This window comes from Arvicola amphibius, chromosome 15 (genome assembly GCF_903992535.2).
Source record: "Arvicola amphibius chromosome 15, mArvAmp1.2, whole genome shotgun sequence".
Classification (NCBI taxonomy): Eukaryota; Metazoa; Chordata; class Mammalia; order Rodentia; family Cricetidae; genus Arvicola; species Arvicola amphibius.
In genome coordinates this window covers 47,709,783-47,731,144 of record NC_052061.1, presented here as the reverse complement: position 1 = coordinate 47,731,144, position 21,362 = coordinate 47,709,783, and the positions used below count along the sequence as shown (strand labels likewise).

At 49.2% G+C, this 21,362-nt stretch overlaps 1 protein-coding gene across 1 annotated transcript; it reads left to right on the top strand.

The window, feature by feature from the left end:
- The first annotated feature begins 11,404 nt into the window (after positions 1-11,404).
- On the top strand, positions 11,405-19,722 carry LOC119802236 (kelch domain-containing protein 4-like). Its single transcript, XM_038313182.1, has 5 exons — positions 11,405-11,522; positions 12,783-12,858; positions 14,187-14,395; positions 15,804-16,206; positions 16,966-19,722. The coding sequence occupies exons 1-5, from the start codon at positions 11,439-11,441 to the stop codon at positions 17,100-17,102; spliced, it is 909 nt and encodes a 302-aa protein (XP_038169110.1). The 5' UTR covers positions 11,405-11,438; the 3' UTR covers positions 17,103-19,722.
- Positions 19,723-21,362: the final 1,640 nt, after the last annotated feature.

Sequence of the window (21,362 nt, the reverse complement as noted above, 5' to 3'; positions counted from 1 at the left end):
GCACCTTCTCCAGGGCTGGCTCCCTCACGGCCGGGCCTGTAGGTGAGACCGATCTCTATCTGTATTAGTTGTGCCACCGAAGACAGAACAGACACTCTCACTACCGTGGGTAAAGTCTCCAGCTCAGGTTCAGGTTCAGTCCTGCTGAGAGCTGTTTCAGGACCCCCTCTCCCTCTTCCCCTCACTTCTCCCCCTCCCCCCTCAGGATGATGCAATATTTGCGTCTTGTGTCTACAAGGCTCCCTGAGTCTCTTCTGCATTGCCAGACTGACCCCTGGCGGCCAACAGGGACATTGCGGGATTTGGGGATTTGAGGATACTACTTAACTTCCTTGCCGTGTTGCGTCAGCCTGCTAAGCGCCTAAGACTTAAGGGGGCGTGCCCGCCTGCTCACAGCCACCAGAACGCCGAAGGTGACAAGGGTGGGGTAGCAAAGAGTCTAAAGGTCAAGATCATCTCGGATTTCCCGATTTGAGGCCCATTGTTAATTGTTTCAGGGATTCCTGCTTGTGCTTGCCCCCCGTTTTTTTTTCCCCCTCCAAGTCAGGGTTTCTCTGTGTAGCCCTGGCTGTCCTGGAACTAACTCTGTAAACCAGGCTGACCTCGAACTCAGAGATTCACCAGCCTCTGCCTCCTTGTTAAGGGACAGTTGATTCCATTTTCTTTTTAATTAAATAATGTTAGACTTTGATCATGTCTTTAGCTAAAGGTCAACTTCTTTGACTGGTTCTTTATCAATAATCTTCTAAATTACACTTTGTAAACTATTTCTATTGTTCTGAGAACTGACTGATCACCAGATGTTTCTTGGTATTGTTACCTGTCTGCCCATAAAGCATACATGTACCTTTCCTGTGATCATAAAAATAACTGCAAAACTCCGTTCCACTTTTAGTCACTTGCACACTTAGTACAGAGAGAGAGTCTGCTCTGCCTTAATCTGGGCCTTTTTCATTCTCCTACTATGGGAGACTGAAAACATGGCCCGGCTGTCATTACATTTTCACTTTGCAACATCTTGCTGTTAGCTCCTGCTTTTTGACACCATAACACCCCAAGTGCTGAGATTAAAGGCAGGTGCCACCTCTGCCTGGCTGTCCTTGGCTCTTGATGGACTGGGACTGGTGACCAAGGAGGGCTCCCACAGAAAGTTCTGCTTCTATGGCTAAGCCCAGGTCCAACAGCCCCTCGGCCTCAGATCTCTAACTCTCATGGCACACGCATGGACATATACACAGAATAAATACATGTAAAATGTAAATAAGAATAATAATAACAAACAACAACAAAAGGGGACTGGGGAGATGGCTCCGAAATGAGAGGACCAGAGTTCTGATAGCCAGTGCCTGTGCCAACACCTAAGAGAGGAGGTGCCCGCCAGTAATCCCAGCTCCTGAGAAACAGACACAGGGGATCCCCCCAAAAAAAACGCCTAGACAAATTGGTAAGTGCTGCTTGATTCAAGTGAGAGGCTCTGTTCACACAAGCAGTCAAAAAAGACACCTGATAGGAACCACTGGCTCCCACTTGCAGGCACAGTCATGTGCACATGAACCTGCACACACGGGTGCCCTCCCCCCGCAAACATGATTATATGCATGCACACCACACACACGTACACGTGCACACAGAAATAAAGCTTCAGAGGGGTCAGGGGTGGGGGTGGGGTGGCTGGGATATAGCAGTTTCCCTCGCCTAGTATTGTAACAAACAAAGAAACAAAGGTAACAGTTACAGCCCTCTCCGCAGCTTTCCTGGAGGAGACCTTAGGGATGGGTCAAGGCTGAGATGCAGCAGATATGACATTGTGAGGATACTTAGTTCACATGGTACCCAGCAGCAGCGGCTCATCCTCCTGCCCTCCCCCTGATAGAATACATAATGAAATTGTATTATATTGATATATTAATGTGAACTTGTTTTTGTAATTTTAAGACAGGGTCTCACTTGTTATGTAGACCAGGTTAGCCTTGAATTCACAGAGACACATCTGCCTATGCCTCCTGAGGTGAATGCTTTCTCTCTCTCTCTCTCTCTCTCTCTCTCTCTCTCTCTCTCTCTCTCTCTCTCTCTCTCTCTCTTTCTCTTTCTCTTTTGCAATATGGTCCCAAGTCACTATACAGCCCTTAAACTGATCTCCTAGCCTCCACCTCCCAAGTGCTGGGATCCTTATGCCTCCCCAGAATGTGGAACTCTGAGCCTCCTAAGGCAAAGCAGATTGTTGACGAAGTGTATGACTGGCGCCCTCTGCTGGCTAACTGCAGCACTGTAATTAAAATCTTGAGAGTCGCTAGATCCTGGTGAAAACAGAGCATTTTGTAAACTGAGAAATAACCTCAGAGGTCATAGTATTAACACCTGGGCATGATGGTACGTGATAGCAATCCCGATGGAGGCAGGAGGGTCAGGAGTACACGGTCATCGTCAGTCATACAGTGAAGCGGAGGCCTGTGTGGGCTTACCTGAGACCATGTCTCAAAACCCTGGGGAAAAAAAGACCCCTAGTACCAAATGGTCAGCCTAGAAATCCTGTACATACAAGCAACACGAAAGGATCCAAGCAGGTTGTATTTATGAATGTATGCATTTAGATATGTGTGTGACAATTACAATTACAGAAAAGGAGGCCATGAATTTGAGAAGGAGCAGGGGAAATGGGGATACCGGAGCAGGAGAGGAATGATGTAATTATAGCTCAATTTTTTTTAAGACCCTAAAAACAGAACACAAAGCTATTGTCAGTTGGGCCCACTGTGGAGAAACTGTGACCCTATGTGTCTCCCATGTGATGAAACCGTACGGTCATATTTCCTCCTGGAGTGTCCCCAAGTCTTCTCTAGTAATCTCTGTCCCCTGAATGCAGATATTAGTGGTATAGGCAGGGAAGCAGGCAGTACTTGAGGGAGGTGAGCTTGTTGCTGGTGATATGTTTGGCTTTTTAAAAGACACCCCGCCTAGGTCAGCGGCATGGACGATGCTGTGGCTCTGACAGTAGGCTCTTAAGCCTTCTCTGGCACAGTTTGGAGCACCTGCTGCTTTCTCCCTGCCTGCCTCCAGAGCCAGCTCGTCTTCGGCCCAGGGATGCCAGTCAAGCACACACGCTGGGGCCGCTGGCAGCCGCACTAAGCACCAGCTGCAGGCTATGAAAATAGACTCCCAGTTCCCTTGAGCATTTCTCTTGCTGATTGTCCGAAGGTTCCGAGCAAGGCCACTGGGTTCCTTCCAGTCAAGGCCACTGGAGGGGCCAGGTGTTTGCCCTTCATGGAAGCTGATTCTGAAACCTTCCTTCTGGGCAGGGTGCTAACCACATCCCCTGTTCTTGGCTGAGTGTGTGAATGATGCAATTGCCAAGGAACAAGTGAAATACAGCGAAGTGGAGCTCCAGGCTTTGGTAAGAGGTCCAGGAAGCCGACTGGGGGGTTGGCGATGTCTTAAAGACTTCCTAGGAATAAATTCCTACCTTCTCATTTCAAGGAAGGCGAACCTTTCCTTCTGATGGCTTTTCCTCTGACTATACTGAGAATACTTCAGAAGCTGTCACACTTCCCCACAAGCTGTGTCTCTCTTTTAGAACACAACCCCCTTTTCTAACAAACAACAACAAACCCCTCAAACTAGAAACGCTGTCCCCCCCCCCCACAACAATAACAACAAAAAGCCTAGCAGATCTTGGAAAAACTGTGAGGTCAGAGCCCACCCGGTGTGGAAAAGATGTAGTGACCATTTGCATTAGAATCAAAACCAAGTACACTTCCATCAGGGCTCTTGCCCTTCCTTGAACCATTTTGAGCAAAAGCAAAGTTTTGACTTGTTGGGACAGTTCAGTTGGAGTGTTGATCCTTTCTCTATAGGACCCCAGATTTATTCCTAATAATGGTCTCAACACAAATCAGTGATTCTGACCTTTAATAGACCCGTTAAAGAGTTTGGTATTGGGTTGGGATGATGGCTCAGCAGCTGAAGGTGTTTGTCACCAAGCCTGACAGCCTGAGCTCAGGACCCACATGGCGGAAGGAGAAAGCCAGCTCCAGCAAGCTCTCCTCTGAATTCCATACACATGCTGTGGCGTGCATGCACGTGCACACACATGCATACACACACACACACACACACACACACACGACAAATGAATGTAGAAATCGCTTTTTACTTTTTTTTTTTTTCCAAGACAGGGTTTCTCTGCAGCTTTAGAGCCTGTCCTGGAACTAGCTCTTGTAGACCAGGCTGGTCTCGAACTCACAGAGATCTACCTGCCTCTGCCTCCCAAGTGCTGGGATTAAAGGCGTGGGCCACCACCGCCCGACCTCTGGTCTCTTGGAGTCATCCTGAATCTTCTCTCTTCCCTCTCTCTCTTTTCACTGCCCCCCTTTTGCGTGTGCACACGCCCCCCCCCCCTCTCTCTCAATAAAGCTTTATGTCTATTTTCTGTGTCTGCTGTTAACCCGCCGCTGCACCGCCTGTTCACCCGCTGCCCTGGTCACATGTGTTCCGAGCTGCCCAGCGACTAAGTCTTTAAGAATAAAACAGGTGACATCATTGCCAGGGGTGTGTCAAAGCCTCTTGTTCCCTCTGTTGGCCTCTTACATCCCACCAAAATCAGTCCAACTCCCCAGCCTCCCAAGGAGCCCTCCAACACTGATAGAGGCAGACATTCGATATAAGCGTATGAATCAAGTGTTTTCCCGAGTGTCTTAGGGTTTCTATGGCCGTGACAAACACCAGGACCAAAGAGCACTTGGGGCAGGGGAGGGTTTGTTTGGCTCACAGTTCCTTGTCACTGTTCATCCTAAAAGGAAGCCCAGGGGTAGGAACTCAAACAGGTAAGGAGCCTGGAGGTGGAGCTGATGCAGAGGCCATGGAGGAGTGCTGCTGACTGGCTTGCTCCTCGTGGCTTGCTCAGCCTGCTTTCTTATACAACCCAGAACCAAAAGCCCAGGGATGGCACCACCCAAAATGGGTAGGGCCCTCCCACTTCGATCATTAATTAAGAAAATGCCTCAAGCGCCGGGCGGTGGTGGCGCACGCCTTTAATCCCAGCACTCGGGAGGCAGAGGCAGGCGGATCTCTGTGAGTTCGAGACCAGCCTGGTCTATAAGAGCTAGCTCCAGGACAGGCTCTAAAGCTGCAGAGAAACCCTGTCTCGAAAACCCAAAAAAAAAAAAAAACAAAACAAAAAAAAAAGAAAATGCCTCATAGCTGGATCTTATGGAAGCAGTTTCTCAACTGAGGTTCCCTCCTTTCAGATGACTCCAGCTTGTGTGACAATGACATAAGACCAGCCAGCGCACCACATAGGCAGTGTATACATTGCATAGGAAAATGCAAACTCAAATAGGAGTGAGAGAAACTGTGACCCTCCTGTTAGAGCACGACAGTCCAGAACCCGGATGACAGGTCCTGGAAACCGAGGGCAGTGCAGAAGGCAGGGTGCAGAAGGCAGGGTGCAGTGGGGGGCGGCTGGAAGCCATGCCTGCCTCTCATACATCCCAGGACGGTCTCTAGTTCTCTGTGGAGCTAATGATGATCTTGAATCCTGATCCTCCTCCTGCCTCCACCTCCCAGTGCCGTGTGCAGTACCAGACAGAGCTCACCTGTGTTGGCGGCTCCAGCATCTCTTAGTCTGTATGGTCTGTGATATCTTCTAGGTTTTGTTGTTTCCTCTGCTTATCTTGGCATCCTACCAGGCATTGACCCAGAACTTCCTGATAAGGAAGTCAGCAACACAGCAAGCTCTGAGGAGGTGGAATTGAGAGAACTTGGCTCGGTGTTTGAGCCTTTGTCTGGCATGTGCAAGGACCGGGGTTCCATGCCCAGCTGGGAAAAAAGAAAGTATATAATAAAGGCAAATAACGTAAGGCTAAAGGAGGGTCCTAGCATCCTTGAGCAGAATGAAAGCACAGTGAAGGAAGCACCAGCAGGAAGTGCTCCCCAGTTAGAAGGTTGCTCAGGGTGGGAGAGTAGCTCATAAGTGACTTGAAGATTCCTTCATTGCTTCGCTTTGTTTTTCTACACTTTACAAAATAAAGACAAGTGTGTCTTAATTACATACTAAAACCATCATTTCCAAATGAAGAACAGGGTCCTCACTCATTAGGAAAGACAGACAGACTCCCACCATGGTGAGAGACAACGGTGCTCACAGGATGGAGCTGTCTAGCTTGGCACCAGCAGGACTGCCCACCACTGCTGCCGCGGACGTAACACGGTATGATCGACACTGGAAAAAATGGTTGGGCAGTTAAAAGACAATACACACACACCTACAGTGAGCTGTGACCTAGCTGCTCTGCTCCTAAGCATTTGCCTGAGGGAAACGAAACCACATGGTTTTAAGAGTCAGACCCAGACTGTTCAAAGCAAACACTTCCGTAACACCCTCAAGTTGAAAGCAGCTCAGATCCATGTCAAGTGCTGTGTCAATGATGAGGTGTGGTCTGTCTGTGCCCAGAAAAGAATTCATTAGGCTGGGGTGTGACTCAGTGGCAGAGGACTTGTCTAGCATGCAGGAGGGTCCTATCATGAGAGGGGGCAGGAATGAGAACACATACATATAATGTCAAAAATAGTCATAGGAGAGAAACCCTGTCTCGAAAAACCAAAAAAAAAAAAAAAAAAAAAAGTCATAGGTAAGCATGCAACTCTCCAAAGAATTAGGTTCAGGGAAAGAAGACAGAGTCCCCTGAATGCCTCCCCAAAGACATTGACTTTATGATTGATTCTGTGTCTAAAACCCTGAAGATGGTAAGCAATCCCTACCAGCGAGCACTGGGGTAGGGATGCAGAAGGGAAGAAGAGACTAGAGAAGTACCCAGGGAAGAGTATAGGGAACAGGAGTGTTTTGCAGCTGTGGTGGTGGCTTCATAATGTAATATATGCCAATGTATATTTAATTCTATAATTTTATTTAATTTGTTGTCTTTTTCTTTTATTTAGAAGGAAAGCACATGTAGCCCTGGGCCAAGAAGTTTGAAAATGTCCATTAAAAAGAGGACTTACCTGGGGTTGGAGAGGTGGCTCAGTGGTTGGGAGTGTACGCTGTTCATGCAGAGATACGAGCTGCATTCTGGCCCTCTGTCTGGTGGCTCACAACCACCTGTAACTCTAGCTCCTGCAGATCTAATGTCCCCTCTGGCCTTCTTCAGAACTGCACACACATGCACATGACACACATCCACACACATACGTAAAAATGAAAGATAAACCTTTTAAAAAACAAGAGATGACCCACTTGCACCTAAACTTCCAATTTGGAATTCCAGGGCTCACGAATTCTTTACTCATTCCCCTCCAATCCCCAGCCTGAGCTGGTGTGTCCTCCGTGAAGGCAGGGCCAAATATAGGTCCCTCCTGTTTCTCAGCATCTACCTGCTCCAGCATAGCCACGTGTGCATACTTTAAGCACATGTAGTTTCTTGTTTACAAAAATAGCTACATAAATCTTTTCTAGGGTTGGAAATATTCCCCACTCTGGGTTTGACTCAAACAAGTAGAAGAAGTCAACAATAATATATAAGTCCATAGAAGAGTGTTTCTCAACCTGTGGGTCTCAAACCTGTGTGTGTGTGTGTGGGGGGGGGGGGTCCTTTCACAGGGATCACCTAAGACCATCAGAAAACACAGATATTGACATTACAATTCATATGCATGGCAAAATTACAGTTATGAAGTAGCAATGGAAATGATTTTATGGTTGGGGGGTCCCCACAACATGAGGAACTGTGTGAAAGGGTTGCTGCATCGGAAGGTTGAGAACCACTACCATGGAAAGTCTAAACAATGAATTTCTAACCAATCAGTTAATTGATCAACTACACACGACAGCAGCAGAACTCCGTGGCAGAATCCATCACTCCAGGAGCACACCAAACATCCTCAAACTCACGGATGAGCTGGAGCGCACCAGGAGCGCATTTTCCAACTACAGAAGCAGAGATTAGAGGTGAGTAACAAAAAGCCGATGAGACAGGGTTAGGATGTAGGTTAGTGGGAGAGAACTTGCCTAGCACAGGGCCCGGGGATAACATAAAAGATCTCCGGAGAGCAGGTCATTAAGTAATGCCCCGAAGAGGAAGAATGTAGCTTTCAGGGTGATGCAAAGATGGATTTATGTCCCTCCACCCCAAACAACTAGAAATCGAGACACAACATCTATTGTGCGGCTTTCTCTTTGCATCCCATCGCTCTCTACCCTTTATATCTTTCCTTCCTTTCATTCATTTTTTTCTTTTCCTTTCTTTTCATTTGTTTTTTTTTCTTTTTTTTCTTTTTTTTTTTTTTTTGGAGACAGGGTTTCTCTGTGTAGCTCTGGCTCTTATGGAATTTGCTTTATAAACCAGGCTGGCCTGTAAGTGAAAGATTCACCTGCCTCTGCCTCCTGAGTGCTGGGATTAAAGGTGTGCGCCACCACCTCCTGGTTTCTTCTATTTTATTTATTTCTTCTTAAAGATTTATTTGTTTGTTTGTTTGTTTGTTCATTCATTCATTCATTTGTTTATTTATTATGTATACGGTGTTCTGCCTGCACGTTAGAAGAGGGCACCAGATCTCACTATAGATGGTTGCGAGTCACCATGTGGTTGCTAGGCACTGAGTTCAGGCCCTCTGGAAGAACAGCCAATGCTCTTAACCTCTGAGCCATCTCTCTAGCCCCCCTTTTTTATTTTACGTATTCTTGTTTTATGTGTATGAGTGCTTTGTTTGCATGCACATCTATGAGCCACGTGCTAAACGTGCAGTGCCTGAGGAAGCCAGGAGTGGTCGCTAGATGGTTTTGAGCCACCACATGGGTGCCGGTGAGGGGGGAGAGGGGACTGACCCAGCGTTCTTAACTGCTGAGCCATCTCTCCATCCCCACCAGCCCCCGTTCTTATTTGCATAAGAATAAGACTTGACTTATTTGCACTTGACTTCTTTGGCGGGTGTCTTCATATATTTGTCTGTCTGGACAGGAGAAAGCCTGCTCTCTGGTGTGCCTCTTGTGGCCTGGAATGACTTTTCACCCTGTAGAACTTTCAGTAAATGTTAACTGAGTGATTCAAAACTTCCAGTCACCTTGGTCATTTGTGGTGAAGGCGGTTAGCAGTCAGTAACCTCTCCTTCCAGCCCTCTATCAGGAATGGACTTTTTCCTCCTCTGAACTTCAAGTTGAAGGCAGCAGAGGGCGCCTGGCCACCTACATCCAAGAGTCTAAATGTGACATTACATTTAAGACAAGCTATTAAATTTTCAAAAGTAAGAATTTTTCTAAAATAGGACTTGGTACTTAATATTTCCACTATTTTAGGATTCTGATCTCACTTTAGCTGTTCTATTTCATTTCCTCCTCGGTACTGAAAATTTCCACCTCTTGTGAATCACTGTGACATGTATTACCAGAGCTCTCCAGTTTAGCTCTGAGAGTCTTTCAGATAATAAGAGCATTAAGCCTGGCTGCTTCCAGATCTCTCTAAATCTTCCACAGGGAATACATGCTCCCTTCTACAGGCCTGAAGAAGGAGCGCTGTCTTATACAGTGTACTGATGTGATGTCCTCTGTACTGCTACTTGGAAGTTACCTAATATTCTTATAAAAGTCAAGGAGGATAAGGAATGTTTTTAAGGAGACAACATAAGGGGACAGAAGGAGACAGAAGGGGACAGAAGGGGACAGAAGGAGACATAATGTTCCCCCGGGCAATGGGCAGGATGCAGTCTGTTGCTACAATGAAGATGATGTCTAGAGACTCAGCCGGTATTGCTGTCTCTGTCTGATCAGGTAACTGTTTTCTGTTTGTTTGTTTGTTTGTTTTTTCTCCCACTGCCATCACACAGGATCTGCAAGCAATGCTGGAGACCATGAGCGCTTTCCTCTGGTTCACCTCTTTTTTTCTCTCTCATTTGTAGTGGAACTCTGTCCTTCAGGCACACTATTCCCATCTCAGCACTCAAGAGGCAGAGGCAAGTGGATCTCTTGAGTTTGTTGTTAGTCTGGTCTACAGAGTGAGTTTCTGGATAGCCAGAGCTACACAGAGAAACCCTGTCTCAAAAAAACAAGCAAACGAATAACAACAATTACCCCCCCCCCCAAAAAAAACCCTGGTCCTGGTAATGAAAATTTCAACCTCTCGTGAATCCCTGTGACCCATATCACCCAAGAGCTTTCCAACTTAGCGTGGAGATTCTTCCAGACCATAAAAGCATCAATTCCGGCCTCTTTCAGATCCCTCTAAATCTTCCACGGGGAATATGCTCTCCCTTCCACAGGTCTGAAGAGGGAGCAAACACACCATCCTGATTGGCTTTTCCTTTGGGAACAGTGAGGTGCAGCTGTTGGGGGTGCAGTCCTAGGACAGCACTGCAGACAGGTTCTAGTCCAGAAGACCTTTCTGAGGATAACAATCTTGGTTTCAGCCTTGAAAAATACGGAAGGCTTCACGAATCTTGGGGCCATGATAATCCCTGCATTGCTCCAACTCTAGTGTATCTGCTGCCAAAATGACCGCATTTCTCTTTTGATGTCCTATTTGGGGTAAAAATACGCAGCTGCTCCTGGATACACTAGCTAAGTGGGGGACTCTGACCTAGACTGGAGCAAGTGGGCTTCTGTTTCTGGGAATCTCTTTGGGAAAAATTACACAACACCATTGTTTTTCTCAAAAGCAATTTTCTTAAGAACTAGGTTTCTAGAAAAATCTTGAATGAGCTGGGTGCTCATGCCTCCTTAGAGCTTCAGTGATTAGTGGTTGCCAGATCCAAGCCAGTTTCTTTAAAGGCCATGCTTTGGCGGTGTTCCCATAAAGAAGGAAGTTCATTTGTATTCTCTCTGCCTGATGTTGTGCTTGCCATTGTCCTTAATTTGCCCCATTCCTTGAGTACAGCCCAAAGATGACACCCTCTAGGCAATGAGCATTTCCATTCTGCCTTTTCAAACCGCAGGATCTGTCTTCCACTCTGCCATTGGAGTCAAATTCTGGAGCATAGTTTCCTACCACATATTTGTCATACTATAAATTGAGCACCGTTGGGAGGATAGATTGACCTCATCAGCCCCGGCTTCCCCATGGAGAGGAGCCACGCCTGCAGAAGGTCAAGGGTTGTTCTCTCGCTCAGGGCAGTGCCTCGAGAGCCTGACAACGACTGGCACATTTACATGGGGTAGGGTATGAGGCTGCCTTAACTTGGGTCAGAAATCCCCTAAATGCACGGAAATTTCTCTCGGGATATGAGCTGTCCAGAAGTCCACTTGCTCCAGTCTAGGTGAGAGTCTCCCACTTAGGTAGTGTATCCAGGAGCAGCCGCGTGCTAAAGCGTCCCAAGATGCGCCGGGAAGGCGGACCCAAAGTACTCGTGGAGTCGGCAGCTCGCCGGAACACCAGAGAAACGGACAGGAAGTGACCTTTATTTCGCGCGCTGCTTACTCGCCTTCCGTCGTCTCCAGGTGCCGCTTCAGAACCGGCGCGATGGGCAAGAAGGGCAAGAAAGAGAAGGGCCGCTGCGCGGCTAAGATGGAGAAGAAGGTGTCCAAGCGCTCGCGGAAGGAGGAGGTGAGCGAGGCTCAGAGGGACGGTCGTGGAGGGAGGCGTGGCGTGGCCTGGGGCTGCGGGTGGGAGGCCGGGAGCCGGAGTTGTGCAGGGGTTTGTGGGTGGCGGGCCTGTACCGAACCCGGCGCCCTCAGGCCTTTTCGTTTCTCCGGTACCCCTCCGCGCACCGGTACCCCTGGTTTACCTGGTCGCTCTCTCCCACGCTTCCTTTGCAAATCAGATCTGTCCCGGACGCCGTTCTGTTATGCTTATTCCCTTTCTGGTAGAGTGGAGCAGCGTGGTGGGGTTTAGTGGAGGAATTTCCTACATTGTCCAGGTGTGCGTTCTCGGAGTAAAGGCTTAACTGTATTGTGCTTTTTTTTTTTTCAAAGGAGGGCAGATACTCCTCCAACAGCCTTAAGGGAGTGAGACACAAGTAAGATTTTTAATGTTTTTTTTTTCGTGTGCCCGCTTACCTCCCACCTCCCATTCCTGCCACATCCTTCTGGGAAGTACAGATGGAAAGGGGAACTAGTGGTTCCCTAGGGCAGAGCTTAGCCAGCCTGCAGAACATGTAGGACCTGAATGGCACCCTGGGGGAGAGAAGCAACAATAGGGAAAAGGAGGACTGTGTGGCCTGGTTGGTCCCTCTGATCAGTGCAGCTTCTGCACGGACCTGGGTAGGGTGAGCAGCTGCAGCTGCCAGGACAGTGGTTCTGTGCTGTCTCTCAGTTTTTCTTGTAGACATAAAGACCACAAGATCAAGTGCATTAAAACTGAGAATTTAAGCACAAACAGTACAGGAAGACATTTAATTGGACTGGCATCCTTCTCAGGGTGATGATCTTGGCAAGCAGCTATCTGGGCCTTGGGGTGCTGAGTAGGAGATGTATGTGTTGTGGCCTCAGGGCTGACAGCCGGTCAGCATCACTGTTTGAGGCTGAAGGCTAAGGACCCGGGATCTGTGGGTTTGAACTCCAGGAGGTCTGTCAGTGGTGTTGGCTTGCTTCTCTCCACACGGTGCCAGTGCAGCTGTGTCCTCTGATGACACGTAGGAGCCAGAGTGAGGTATGGCTGCGCTGTGCTGTGTGGGTCCATCCACATGGTACGAACCTGTGGATGCACAGGAATTATGTGGCAGAGCATACTGCAGTGATCCAGCATGACTGGCCATTGGTGGTGGCTTTAAAATCGGTCTGCCATACCCGTGCTCTCCATGGGACTGCGGCTCCTGTTGAGTGCTGCTGCAGCCTGGCTGGTTCTCAATACTTCTGTGTTTTGCAGAGAGTCAAGAAAGACGTGGACAAAGGCACCCAGCACTCAGAAATGTTCCTGCTGAAGCCTGAGGAAGGGGGAGAAGGTACTGCTGTGCTTGAGGATTGTGTTCTGGATGTATGGCCTTGGGTGGGTTACATTTAGCCTCTGGGCAGAAGCAAAAACTGTGTGTCCCTTTTATCAAAATGGGAGCTGCATTGAGTTCCCTGTTGCCTGTCTAGAGCCAAGGACCAGACCACTTTTCTCAGGAGTGGTTGGACCGTGGTGCCTTATGTGACTCGGGTGAGCCTTCAGTGTGCCCTGGACGGCAGCAGGAGCCCTGGTCACTCAGCCACTGTGTCCCCCTCGAAAACCCTGTGTTGTATTTGTGTTATTCTCAGGTATAGTCTTCATGCTTAGAGGTAAGATTAGGGAGGACACTTTTGGGCGGACTCGCAGAACATGCATGCTCAGCCCCAACGTGTGGAGCCATATGTGAGGGCAGATGAGGAGTGAGGAGATGGGAAGGAGGAGCTGCTGTGGTCCTGTCCTTGCTTGACATTTTAAAGAGTGTTTTCTTACTCAAGAGCACACAGACATTACTATAATATGTAGTTCTGTGTGCTCAAATGTAGTCGTTTGCCACTGCTGGCAGGAACCTAGGATTGGGGACCTGTGAAGCTTGAACCTGGAGGCTGGACAGTGTGGTGCTGTCCCTTGGGCACAGCAAGTAGCCCCATGAAAAGGGAGTCCTGTGTTATGAGCAGCGCTCCCTCTGTGTGAGATAGTGGGCCTCGCTAACTCCATGTTAGTGTTTTCGGCTCTAGTCCCTCCCCACAGCACCTGCTGCTGTGATGGGTTGACTGGGGACCACTAGTGGGTAGACCCAGAGTCCTACCTGCACTGTGGACCTCATCAGCCACCACCAGTGCATGGTCACCAGCACTTTTTTAATGTTTAGTGAGGGACAATCTCAGTTCTTACAGAAGTAACGAGAAGACATTTTCCATGTGTCGGAAGAATTTGACACCTGTTGGGAAAGCTGAGCTCAGCTGTCCCCAATGAGAGGTGGTGTAGTCCAGGGCTGGGTGAGCTGGTTTAGGACCCCAGTGAGGTATATTTTAGCCCATGTACCTCCTCTAGCAAGATGGCATCTCCACATCTGTCTCTCTGCCTTTCAACTGTTGGTTCCAGGATCCCTTAGAAGGTGAAGTTGGGGCATAGGCAGTGTCACACAGCTGAGCTTGGAGAAGGATGCACCATGAGGATGGTTGACTGGCGTCCCCTCTTCCTACAAGGGGGACAAAGTGAGTTTCTATGCCTAAATAATTTCAAACGCTCTCAATTATCCTCATCCCGGTGCCCAAGGCTCTCAGTGTGTCCTTGCTGTCTGTTAGTGTTTCCTATTACCCTTTCCTCTGTTTTCTTTGACAGGCAAATGGACTTGGACCCGGATTAACCCTTCAGGGGTCAAGCCTACTCCAAGGTCTGGCTTTTCTGTGGCCCTGGCTCCAAATCATCAGATACTGGTCTTCGGGGGCGTGTGTGATGAGGAGGAGGAGGAGAGCCTGGAGGGCTCATTCTTTAGTGACTTACATATCTACGATCCTGCCAGGAGTCGCTGGTTCACAGCACAGCTAAAAGTAGCCTCGGCTCCTGAGAGTCTTCCATATTGTCTGTCTGTCTCCTACACACTCTCGAGTCTTGTTGCTTCCTTTTAAGGCCCATGTACTCTTCTGTGTGGGTACTGGGTGACTAGGCTTGTGGTCCCTGTCCCTTCTTTATGTCACCTACCACTCCTTGGCAGAGCTGAGATGTTGATCATGTCAGGTTCTCTGTGTCAGTTAATGTCTGTTGTTGCTTGAGCTCAGCTCTGTTTCCATACCCCTTTCTGTTGTCCTTGTCAGTGCTGGAGCAGACAGACTAGCAGGTGATCGTCTCAGGTTGCCCTGGCATCTGCACAAAGAAACTGCTCTGAGTGCTCAAACTATGTGAGCACTAGTACCTGCTGTGGGCTCAGCCTCGTGGAAGGGTCTATGATACACAGAGATACGATATGATAGAAAACCTTGCACATGTGGGCCCCTGCTCTGAGAAGCTATACCAGGCATGGCCACTCAGGGTCTCCGACATTGCCAAGAGCATTGAGCCCATGTATAGGTTAGCCTTATATTTTCAGATTACTTGGTCCTCGGGCTCCAAGATGTCCTTCAGGGGCTGTTCTGTATGAGACGCCCACTGCAGCCTCAGGATGGAGTGGGTCTTGTGTCTAGAACAGGGAGCAGGTCCAGGTTGGCTGGAGGTAGTCATAGCTGGAATATTTGTTTTTTGTTTTTTTTTTTTTTTTTTTTTTTTTTTGGTTTTTCGAGACAGGGTTTCCCTGTAGTTTCTAGAGCCTGTCCTGGAACTAGCTCTTGTAGACCAGGCTGGCCTCGAACTCAGAGATCCGCCTGCCTCTGCCTCCCGAGAGCTGGGATTAAAGGCGTGCGCCACCACTGCCCGACATAGCTGGAATATTTGAATGTAGCTCAGTCAATGCCATCTTGTGAGCATAGTGTTCTGCCAGATGACAGAGGCTACTACAGAGTGGCCAGGGAGACAGAGTACATGTCCTCCTGCAGGGAACCCAGTAGGAGGGTACCTCAGTGCTGGTGACGGAGGGCCCTGCACGGTCTTGAGGGTCAGAGTGGAGTTCTGACCCTCCTGTCATCCAGCCCTGTTGTTGGCTGGGAGTGATCTGCATCCCTTCTGTGAGTGACTGTGTGAATGGGTCGGATTTCCCAAGAAGAGCCTCAGACACCTTTGTCTGCATTTTAGCCAGGCCTGATCTCACCTGGGTGCTTCCCAGTGTGGGACTCAGGAATGTCTGTCCCTCATTACAGTGAAGGCTAGGAGGCCGTTCCTCGCTGCCGTCCTGGCTACCTGGAATGTCTGCTCACGCCTGCGCTGCTCCACACCTCTTCCGGGGTAGCATGTTAGATGGCATGTTGACTGGCGTGGTAGAGGGAGGGCTCTCACTGCCCTGCTGTGCAGCTTGAGTTGTGTTAACAGGGCCCCAAGTCGGAGAAGAAGAAACGGAGGCGGGGCAAAGTAGAGGACCATGAAGGTGCCACTGAAGAGGAGAGTGGGGGGACTGGTGCCCCTGAGCCACTGGAGGTGATAAAGGAGGTGGTGGCTGAAGATGGGACAGTGATCACCATCAAACAAGTGCTTGCTCCCTCTGGGCTGCCGGTGCGACCCCCACCTAAGGCTGAAGACAGTGCTCTGGAGGCCAGCAGCACTGGGCAGGAGCCATGTCCGCGTTCAAATGCCATGCTGGCCGTCAAGCATGGACTGCTCTATGTCTATGGTGGCATGTTTGAAGCTGGTGATCGCCAGGTGACCCTTAGTGACCTCTACTGCCTTGACCTTCACAAGATGGAAGAATGGAAAACCTTGGTAGAGATGGATCCAAGTAAGCTGGGTTGGGTGAGACCTCTGTATGGAATGAGACTCTTATGAGAGCCTGTGCCCTGCCTTGCAGGGACCTCTGCTCTTGACTCTGGGCCAGGTTTCCCTGAGAAGAGCCTGGGGGATGGGGGGCTCACTTGGCACACACCTGTGTGCTCTGAGTGCTCGCAGGAGCAAAGTGGGTCACAGCACAAGACACCGGTGCCCGGGTCAGACGTGCTCGTCTTCCCCCAGGTCTGTGCAGAGCAGGCAGAACTGGAGCCTGCCTTTCTGCCTTTGGTGCTGGTACTCTGAGGTGTTGCTCTCCCCGTCACTGCTCAGAAGTCACGACATCCCCATTTTATCCAGACTGCCGTTGGCCCCAAATCCTTTATTTTCTATTTATTTATTTTTGGACAGTGTCACTGTATTTCTGGCTGACCTGGAACTTGCTATAATGACCAGGTTGGCCTTGAACTCAATACATCCACTAGTCTGTCCATGTGTTTATGGGTATGTGGGTGTGCAGTGCCCACGGAGACCAGAGGAGGGTGTCTGAGTCCCTGGAGCTGGAGCTATAGGTGGGTGGGTGCTGCCTGATGTGGGTGTTGGGAACTGAACTTGAGTCCCCCTAACCCCGAGCATCTCCCCAGCCCCAGCGCTGTCTTTAAAGGGTACTTCAAGGTGCCAGAGCTCCCTTGCCCTCACCAAGATGGGCCTCAGGAGGAGTTCTCCAAGAGTGATGGCACCTCTCAGAGTTAACTCTTCTTGTGCCTGTCCCTAGCCTTGCTGGAGCCATCACCAAGACGGCCTGGAATGCCTGATAAGGATGCCATGGGAGTTTCTCACTACACTTACGAAGGAGCCCTGACATGCAAGCTGAGAATGGAACAGCATGGCCCTGTGACTCTGTCATCTTGATGGTAACCGTGATGACCGCAGGGATGGACGCATTGCAGTGGCAGCACAGCTGCTTGTGGCTCTTGCTGGACTCGAGGCTCCGTGAGTCACTTGCCATCTGCACTCTATCAACACTAGCCTCTGGCTCCCCACCTTGGTTCTCACATTCTAAGCCCATTGGGAAGATGCAGGAGACACGGATTCAGGCTCACAGCCTGGGGTGGTGGCTTGCCTTCTAGATGATGCTGCACTGCCTCCCCACCTCCAACAGAAGACTCTGGGTACCAGGAGTCAGCACTCGGAGCAGTGCTGGGTGACACCAGCGATGATGATAGGACCAGCCGTAAACCAGGCCCCACATCCTGGGCTCCCCCACCCTCTAGTGCAGGGGTTCTTAGCCTTCCTTCTATGGTGACCCTGTAATACAGTTTCCTATCCAGAGAAACCAGCTTCACTCAGGGTCCCATGGCATCTATATAGAAACTACCTTGGATCCCCTGTTCACATCCTAACACTGGGGATCTGGTGGTGGGTTTCATGGGACATCAGGTCTGTGGAAAGTATCCCGTGATACTTGCTCCTGCTTCTCAAATCCTCATTCATGAAGACTTCTAAAGCCAAGCCACGGCATCATGTGTTTTTAATCCCAGCACTCAGAAGGCAAAGGTCGGCAGATCTCTTTGAGTTTAGGGCCAGCCTGGCTTTCACAGTGAGCTCCAGGGTAGCCAGAGCTACATAGAGAGACTTTGTCTCAAGAAAACACACAAACAACAACAACAACCAAACAACAACAAAGAATTCATCTGGGGCCTGACAGGGCTGTGGCCAGCAACCCTAGCCTCTGAGCTGTCCCTCATCCACCAGGGTTCCAAAATACAAGGGAGACAGTAAAACGAAACATTGGAAGCTAGTTCATTGGATGCTTGGGGATGCTGGGATGCACATATCAGCTTTCATCCAGCACCATGGCCTTTCTGGCTGTTATTTCCCAACTTTCTGTATGTGGTAAGGGCGCTGCTTACGTTCACAACAGTAAAAACTCCTAGAGCTTAGCAGGTTCCTAAAATCCCAGGTGAGCAGCCTCACTTGCCACTCACAGCCACTTCCAGGTGGTCTTGGGGGCAGTGGGAGGGGCTAACACAGGGTAGGGTCAGACCTCAATACTGAGGTAGAAATTCTGCCTTTCTTTCATCCTCTTAGAGCTCTTGTGCTCCCTTTCTAGACCACAGACACCACGGGGGGATAGGTGTCCCACTAGCTGACACCTGTGCTTTGGACTGTGGATCAAAGGTTGACCAGAAAGGAGCAAAACTTCAGTCACATAGTCTAATGGCTCAGTGGGAGCTGGATGCTTTCAGGCAGCCTTCACGGTCTGTGTATCTTCCAGATAGACACATACCTTCCTGAGGCCTCTGGCCTAGGAGCCCAATGCCTGTGAAGTAGCTTCCCAGCCCCAGGCTCTCTGCAAGGAATGATAGAGACTTTCAGCTTCATATACCTTCTGCCTCTGAGGGGGGAGACAACCACTACCTCTCCTCTCAAAGTTCCAGCAACAAACTTAGGTACATAACAACATTTTACCTTGGGGAAACAACAACCTTATTGGATTTCTTTACAGAGCCTGGGCAGAGGTTACTGACAGGAATATGGGTGGTGCTTTCCCTTAAATGCCACTCTGGAAAGTCTTTATCCAGAACGGCTGTTGGCATCTCCATAGCCACACAGATGGAGCCTCTGCCCCTAATTCTTCCCTCATCTATATCCTCTATCCCTCCCCCAAGACCTACAGACCACGTGCAATCAGGGCAGAAGAGCGCACAGCTATTTGCAATGGGGGAATTGGCTACTCAGGTGAGGGCTCCCCACCCCACTTCTAAGGGAAAGTCAACAACCAATAAGCTGAGCCGTGATGATCTCCTGCAAGCAGGCACAGGTGATCTGGTGAAGATGGTGGTAGATTGGCTCAGTGGATAACCCTGTAAACACTCTCACAAAGGTACGACATGTGTCACTGCAGAGCACAGAGACACACATGGGCAAGTCCTGGGCTTCCCACAGGGCAGCGTCCTCAAGCCTGAGACTGTGGTGACTGTGGCTTCCCTGTCTGCTGCCTCCTGACTCTAAGAGACTGGCTGAGACCAGCCCAGGCTCCCATACTTGCCTAAGTGGTTTCCAGGGAGCCAGCGTGGGGCACTTTCTCCAGCCCTGAGGCTAACACTATGCGCTGACAGCGAGGAATAAAAAACACAAGATGTTCCCTGGTGCTCGATGGCCCCTTTTGAACCTCAAGATTAAAGCCGCCTAGTCTGAGTGGGGCAGTTATTGATCCGAAATACCAAGTCTCACCTGAGCCCTCCACTGCCACCCCAGCTATTCTGTCCCCCTGGAAAAGATGTCTCTTGGGGCCCATGTGAACCCAACCCAGCACCACCAAATCTAGTGTTCCACAAATCCTGCATCTTCCAAGTTTCAGAGAATGCACAAGTTGTTCCGAGACTGCAGCTGCTCTCAACACCTGTCAGGCAGGTTGATTTCAGGAAGCCTGGGGGGCCCATGGTTAGACTGTACCTTGGTCCCGTCCCCCAACATCAACTCTAATGTGGAACGCCAAGTGACCCCAAAGTGTATTTTGTTTCGTTTGAGAGAGCTTTTTTTTGTTTTTTTTTTGTTTTTTTTTTTTTTCAAGACGGTTTCTTTGTAGCTTTGGAGCCTGTCCTGGAACTAGCTCTTGTAGACCAGGTTGGCCTCAAACTCAGAGATCGGCCTGCCTCTGCTTCCCAAGTGCTAGGATTAAAGGCATGCGCCACCACTGCACAGCTTGAGAGAGGTTGTTATAGTCACAGCTGGCCTGGAAGAGATTGTTCCTACCTCAGCCTCCTAATTGCTGAGATTACAGGTGTTGTACCACCATGCCTGTCTTGAGTGGATGCTGTTAAAGTGTAGACATATTCTCCAATATTTAGTGATGCGCAGCGCACAATGCCTGTCTGTGCTATATGCGCTACCATACAGTTCGCAAGCTTTGGGCAAGGGGCTGGAGGTTGAAACAGACAAACACAGAGACAGAGAAACAGAGACATGGACCTCTAGTCACTGGTAAAAAGCCTCTTATTCAGTAGCACCATGGAGGCTTATATACCCAACAGTCAGGTGGGCCAACAGGTGAAAACCTCATCCTCTGATCCTTGAGGCCAAGGCAACACGTGCTCGTGAAGCAGAGCTGGTAAACAACTTGGACACAGCCTTTAGTAACTCAAATCAGAAGGAAAGAAAAGATCTCTAGCAGGGAAGAGCAGCTGAAGGCCAGGACTCCAGATGATCCCAACAGTGATGTCTTTCTTTCACTCAAGGCTTAGAATGGTGCTACTCTTGAGAAATAAAATCAGTTCGTTGAATTTATGATCCTCATATTTCTACCACCAAAGTGCTGGGATTACAAGCAGGCAGCAGCAGGAAAGATTTGTATGGTACTGTCGATGGATCCCAGGGAAAGGAATCTACCAACTGCTTTATAGCTTTCTACTTTCTTTTTTCCAGTACAAGTCCTCACTCTGTAGCTGGCCTGGAACTCACTGTTTACACCAACCAGCCTGGCCAAAACGCACAGTGATCCACCTGCCTATGCCTCCTGAGTGTCGGGATTAAAAGTGCACTTCCAAGTTCCACCCCACCCCCACTTAAAAATTTTAAACATTGTATGTGTATGGTTATTTGCCAGTGCAGTGTCTGCAGAAGCCAGAAAAGTGACAGGGATCCCCTTGAACTGGAGTTACAGACAGCTGTGAGCTGTCCTACGGATGCTGGGATTCTCTGGAAGAACAGCCAGTGCTCTTAACTGTTGAGGCATATCTCAGCTCTCAAGCCCCATGTTTTATATTCCCACTTACTCATGTGGAAATAACCTTTCTACAGCAGGGGGTTACACTCACATCTCCTTTAACGTGTCAGTTCTCCTAGTGTAACTTGTATAACCCTGCACAAATTTGGCGAGTAAGCTGATCAACCGATGCATTCCCCTCCCTCAAGGGACAAGGAAGGTTAGTATGAGCCCGCAAGTGCTCTACGTAAATGGGAACAGATCGGGCCCAAACCAGTGTTTGAATAAGCCAATAACTACATCTGGACTCAAGATACAGAGGCAATAAAAGCTGCAGTTTCTAAAGGTGCAAGAATTTTGCTTCTATATTGATTGTCAGTAAAAAGGTTAAATGGAATATCAGCATATGACTCTAGGGCCATATGTACGGCGACCAATTTAGCCACCTGAGCAGATTTAGCATC